This window comes from Chaetura pelagica, unplaced genomic scaffold, assembly GCF_000747805.2.
Source record: "Chaetura pelagica isolate M959 unplaced genomic scaffold, ChaPel_1.0 scaffold132, whole genome shotgun sequence".
Taxonomy (NCBI): Eukaryota; Metazoa; Chordata; class Aves; order Apodiformes; family Apodidae; genus Chaetura; species Chaetura pelagica.
This window is the reverse complement of record NW_009952709.1, coordinates 1,925,357-1,931,423: the sequence shown is the minus strand read 5'-3', so window position 1 is coordinate 1,931,423 and position 6,067 is coordinate 1,925,357. Positions and strand designations below refer to the sequence as shown.

At 58.3% G+C, this 6,067-nt stretch overlaps 1 protein-coding gene across 1 annotated transcript in view; it reads left to right on the top strand.

Moving 5' to 3' along the window:
- Positions 1 to 266: 266 nt before the first annotated feature.
- The window catches only part of LOC104385854 (niban-like protein 1), a 15,241-nt gene continuing 9,440 nt past the window's right edge, over positions 267 to 6,067 (top strand). The window contains exons 1-5 of the mRNA XM_009994352.1: positions 267 to 401; positions 817 to 945; positions 1,061 to 1,166; positions 2,013 to 2,180; positions 2,951 to 2,958. Coding sequence (XP_009992654.1) covers positions 267 to 401; positions 817 to 945; positions 1,061 to 1,166; positions 2,013 to 2,180; positions 2,951 to 2,958 — 546 coding nt within the window. The remainder of the gene's footprint in view (positions 402 to 816; positions 946 to 1,060; positions 1,167 to 2,012; positions 2,181 to 2,950; positions 2,959 to 6,067) is intronic.

The following is a 6,067-nucleotide window of genomic DNA, read 5'->3' as shown; positions in this document are numbered from 1 at the left end:
CTGGGGTCATAAAAATTCTTGGGACAAATTCTTGGCTGGCTCAGGCAGCCTGTGTTTGGGGTGGTGTAAATGCTGCTGGCGTGTGGGCCAGAAGGTGCTGGAGGGGGGGGCTGCTCAGCTGGGGGGGCTCGAGGTGCCCTCAGCCTGTTCCTGTCACTGCTCCTCCATGAAGTTCAGAGCTTTTAAGCATCATCTGGGCCTGGGCTACCTGGGATGGCTTCTTGGTTTGTTTGTTTTTTTCCTCTTCCACGTCCCATCTGGAGACCATGCAAGGGCAGGGCTTGGCTCCTTCCATCTGCAGCTTGTCCCTGACCCCCACCCTGGCAGGACCTGCTGGTTGGTGGCCACCACCAGGAAGTACCACACGTGCTCCTGCCTGCCCCAAGCTGGGAAAAATCTCAGTGGGTGAAGTTGGGAAGAGGTTGCTGGAGGGCTCTGCTCCAACCTGCTGCTTCAGCCAAGCGAGCTCCTTGTCGCTCAGCTGAGCTTGGTCTGTCTCCCAGGAAGGAGGAGCCAGGGATGGACCTGTGGCCAGAGAACATCACTACGTGCTTGGGCAGCCACCCAGAGGTTTCCTAGGGCCCTGCATGTGGTACCCCCCAGAGCTGTCCCCCAGGTGCAGCTCCAGAAACCCAGGCACCAACATAGAGGGGATAATCCAGTGGAGGACTTGGAGAACCTCAGCACAGAGAACAGCACCCAAACCACCACGAATGGACCTTGCTGAGCTCCCCACGCCAGGCTGTGGCCGTGGGATGGAGGGGTACCCACTCCCTGCCCCCCCTGTGCTACCCACCCTGTGTTTCCCCCCCACAGGTCCCCCTGGAGGACCATGTCATCTACTCGGGCAACCTCTTCCAGTACATCGAGGAGAACAAGAAGTGGAGGAACCGCTTCTGTGTGGTCCCACACAACTACGGCTTGGTCCTCTACGAGAACAAACTGGTGAGGGGCAACAACACCCTTCTGCCCATCTCTTGGTGGGCACAGCTCCAAAAGGGGGACACCCCATGCCATGGTGCTCCCCATCACCCGGGACTGTCTATTTTTTTCTGCTCAGGCTTATGAGCGGGACCTGCAGCCCCGTGTGCTGATCAACAGTGCTGGCTACAAGGTCCTCACCTCTGTGGAGCAGTACCTGGAGCTGGTGAACAGCAGCCTGCCTGGTGAGTGGTCCTGGTGGCTGCAGAGGGGTGCTTGGAGCCTCCTGCACCCCTGCATCCCTTCTGGAAGGGATGTTTTTTGTGGTGTAGCATCCTTGTGGGCCTTCCAGAAGGGATGGTTTTGAGGTGTAGCATCCATAGGGACCTTTTCAAAGGGGTGTTTTTGAGGTGTAGCAGCCCTGGGGACCTTCTGGTAGGGGTGGTTATGAGGTGTAACATCCATGGGGACCTTCTGGAAGGGATGGTTTGGGGTGTGGGATTGTAAGGGAGGGACCCAGCCCCATTCCCTGTGCGGTGTTGGGTGCAGTGTGAGGGTTCTGCTGCTCAGCTCCTGCCACAGCCACTGGGCAAGGAAGGAAAATGTGTCTGTGGCTCCGTGAGAGCTGCCCCAAACTGCTGCCACCTCCCTTTCCCAGGAGCACTGGGAGAAGGCAGAAGCTCCTGCTCCTCCATCCAGACCCCCATGGGTCCCTAAAGGCCAGGGCAGCCCCCAGGGAGCAGGGCAGGGGCTGCTGGAACAGCTCACATAGGGCACCAGCCATGGACACCGTGGCAGCAGGGCCAGGCCAGCAGCTCTGGAGAGGCTTTCACACTGGAAATAATGAATTATTGTTACATTTTCATGTTTCCCTTCTGATTTCCCTTTTTGGGAAGCACGAAGCTCTTAGCACCTTTTATTTGTTTGGCCCCACATTTTTGGTTGAGGCAGCAGGAAGGAGGGGAGGGAGGGTCTGCTGTGCACCCTCAGCCCTGAATGCTGGGGGAAACGGACACCCCCAACCCTGCAGCACCCCCACCCCGTGTCCTGCTCCATCTGCACCTCAACACCTCCTTCCCCTCACCCTGCAGGTGTGACCCCCAAGTCGGGACAGTCCCCCATCCTGAAGTGCCCCACGGATTTCCCCCTCATCCTCTGGCACCCCTATGCCCGCCACTACTACTTCTGTGTGATGACAGGGAAGGAGCAGGAGAAGTGGAAAGCAGTTTTCCAGGACTGTGTCCGGCACTGCAACAACGGTGAGCTATTCTGGGGGGGGTCCCAGGGGGGGTTCTGGGGTGGGGACAGCAACGTTCTGCTCCAGAGAGGAGGGTGTCGAGGACCCTGCGGTGGCTGAGTTGGGTTTTGGGCCATAGAGGATGATTTGGAGGTCAAGAGGGGGATTTGGTGGGGAGGTGTGGGGCAGGATTGAGCTTCTTGTCAGTCTGAGGGAGGTGGTGTGAGCAGGAGGGATCCAGCCCCCCAGGGGGTCCCCATGCTGGCTCCATCCTGCTGCTCATAAGGAGCACGGGTGCCTGGGCAGGACAGGGAGCACAGAGCTTGGCTCAGGAGATGTCCTGCTGCCTGTTGTACACCCTGAGTCCAGAGGAGGCCATGAAGGTGATCCCAGGGCTGGAGCAGCTCTGCTCTGGAGCCAGGCTGGGAGAGTTGGGGTGTTCAGCCTGGAGAAGAGAAGGCTCCAGGGAGACCTTAGAGCAGCTTCCAGTGCCTGAAGGGGCTCCAGGAAAGCTGGGGAGGGGCTTGGGACAAGGGCAGGGAGGGAGAGGATGAATGGGAATGGTTTTAAGCTGGAAGAGGAGAGATTTAAGTGAGATATTAGGAGGAAATTCTTCCCTGTGAGGGTGGTGAGAGCCTGGCCCAGGTTGCCCAGGGAAGCTGTGGCTGCCCCATCCCTGGCAGTGTTGAAGGGCAGGTTGGATGGGGCTTGGAGCAGCCTGGGCTGGTGGGAGGTGTCCCTGCCCATGCAGGGGGTGGGACTGGATCATCTTGAAGATTCCTTCTAACCCAGAGTATCCTGTGAGTCTATAAAAATGTTTGGCAATTCAAGTCAGCAAAACATCAAGTCCCTTGTCCTGCTCCTGGCTCTGAGAGCAAGGGCAGCCAGGGCTGTGAGGGGTGGGGGTGGAGGCAGGACCTGGTTCCCACGTCAGCCACATTCTGGCAGGAAAACACGATTTTCCTGCTTGGCCATGGCCTGTGTGCTCCTGGGCTGAGCCCCAGGTCCCTTTGGTGCCTTGGGAGGTGAGAAGTTTCCTGGGGAAGGAGGTTCCAGTGCTGAAACCTGCTCAAAATCGGTTCTTGCAGAGGTTGCAGAGGGATGTTGGCTGGTCTTTAGGTGTTTCTCTCACTCCTGAGAGCTCCATGTAGCCCTGATTTTGCTGGAGCTGCTTGTTTTAGGGAGCAGAGTAACTGGGCTGGATCCAGAGCTGGGTTTTCGTGGAGGTTTCTGTCATCCCAGGGTAATTCAATCCTCTGCACACTTTGCTCTTCCCCTTCCTTTCTGTGCCCCTCACTGCAGAACATGTGCTGTCAGTGAGCTGGGAATGCTGCAGCTCACTGGGATGAGCCTCTTCCTGCAGCCCAGTGGGGTCTGGGCTCCTCTGGAGGGGAGTGGGTGCAGAGACCACCCCCCAGCCACTCACCCCCTGGGTGTGCAGCCCAGCACCCTGGGACACCCCCAAACCAATGTGAGCAAAACCAGCTCCTGGTAGAAAAGGAATCAATCTCTCTCTCAAAAAAAAACCCCAAACCCACCCAATTTATTTATCTTGAATTCCCTGCCTGGCTGGGAGGTGCTGCTGTGGGAGAGAGGAGGGTCATGAGCCACCCCCACCAGTCAGGGCTGGGACATCCAGTCTTCTCCTCCTTCTCCTCTTCCTCCTCAGCATGGGATGAAGGTTCTCACCTCACAGCCTGTGAGATAGTTCTTCCCCCCCCTCCCCAGCACCATCCCTGCCCCTCACTGCTCCTGTGAGCTCCCAGATACTGTTTCAGATTCCACCAAAGCTCTTTTGTTGTTGTCCAGCAATTTAGTTGTTTTTCCCTTCCCCTCAATTAGAGGTTCTGTCTCTGCTCTGGGTTGTGATCAGTGTGGGAACTTTTCCCCTCCCTTTTTAAGGCTGTGTTTATGTAACAGCAGCTCTTCTGTAAGAAGCAGGGATGTGGAAGATCATTCCTCACACAGGAGGTGTCCAGCCTGTTTCCCTGGAGCCCTTGGCTGCTCTGGGAATGTCCCTTGCCCTGGCTGGTGGCACACAGGGCTGGAGCAGTGCCCACCCTGCTGGCTCTTGCCCTATCTTGGGGCCAGCCTGCCCTGTTCTGCTGTGTTTTGTGCAAAAAGCAGCTTCAAACTGACTTTTCTTCCTCAGCAGCATTTTCCTGTGCCAAAAAAGGGGTGGATTTTGGAGAAGTGGAGGTGCAGCATCTCTCTCTGGTGTCACCTGGTGCACCATCATCCCAGGAGCCTTTCCAGGATAGGCTCCAGGCTTGGGCAGTTGCTTCACATCCCCAACAAGAGGAGCTCAGATCAGTGCTTAATTAGCTGCATGTGAATGAAGCAAGCTCATTAAATTTGCCCTGTGAACTAGCAAGGTGGCTTCTTGCAACCAGCCCTGCCTGGACAGGGCTCAGGGCTGGGGCAGCATCTGCTGGGGACACACGAGCCTGGTGGAGCAGATCCAGGTGACTTCTCCAGGGGGACAAATCCTGCCCTGCTCTCTGCATGACTTGGAGGATGAAGTTTGGCTGTGGCCTTGACCAGGCTGTCCCACCCAGGAGAGGATGTGGAGCTGCCAGGAGATGTGCTGGCCCCTGCAAGCTCAGCCCTGTGCTGGCTCCTACTCCCACCCAGTGCTGAGAAAGGGTCAGAATTTCCTTTCTCAACATGTTTTGTTTTGGTTTGGTTTGGTTTTTTTCCCCTGACCCTTAGGAAAAGCTGCTGAGACTTGGAGTTAAGTGTAATCATCTTAGAAAAATCTGTGTGCATTGGAAAAGGTCTGCTCATCACCCCTGTCCTGGGAAGGGAGAAGCCACCCCAGGACAAGGGTGGCCAAAGGACCTGCCAGGACTTTCCACTGCCATCTCTGGGGGGATGGTCTCTGGGAGCAGGGGGGCTCTGCCAGGGGACCCTTTTGCCACAGGGCACAGCCAGCTTGGGCTCAGCCCCATCCCACCTCCCTCTTGCAGGGGGCTTGGGGTGGGGGGGATGCTCCCAGGACACTTTCTCCCTGGCTGGTGGGTGTTGCCACAGCCAGACCCCTGGAGAGGGCAGGGATGTGTGTGGGACATGTCCTGCCATCAGCTGTCCTGCTCCCATCTCCTCCTCCTCTGGGCACCCTGCCCCTCCTCTTCATGGGTGCTGTAAGGGGCTGGGGGTGTTGTGTGACCCCCTCTTGGTGCTGGTGGCTCCAGGACACCTTGGGGGGCAGCTGAACCAGCTGGGGGCTGCTGGGGGGGCAGCAGCCCCACTGTGGATGGGTGTGCAGGATGCTCCTGGCTGCCCTGAGGGTCAATCCCCACCCCGGGGGGTTTCCCAGGAGCCTGCCCACTGCCATCCCATCCACCACTGTCTCCCCCCTCCCCCAAAATCCCACCACCCATCTCCAGGAGGGACTCACTGGACTCTTTCCTGTTCCTCCTGGGCTCTGCCTCCATTTCCCCCACTGCCCCATCCTGTGGTGCTGGGGGGCTCACAGGGCCCTGTGCACCATCAGGGGACACACTGAGTGTTCCTAATCCTGGGGAGTCCCTGCTGTGCCTTTGGGACTTACTGAGCCCATGGGCCTCCATGAACTGGGAGGGGGCTTCCTGAGCCCCCCATCCTGCTACATCCCTGCTTCTGATGCACCTTCAGGGCTTCCTGAGCACTCAGGTACCCCAGCACCTTTGGGGTTCACCGACCCCCCCCATCCTGCTGAGCTATCAGGGCTGGCCAAGCCCCCAGGTCCCTGTGCACCTTTGGAGCTTGCTGAGCCCCTCCATCCTCCTGAGCCCCTGCTCCTGACGTGCCTCCATGCCCTTGGTATCCTCTGGAGAGGATCAGCCTGCAGACAGAGTGGGAGCCCCCCCAGCCACTGCTTCCCCCCGCCCAGGTAGAGACTGGGACGGGGTCCCCCATTCCTGGTGA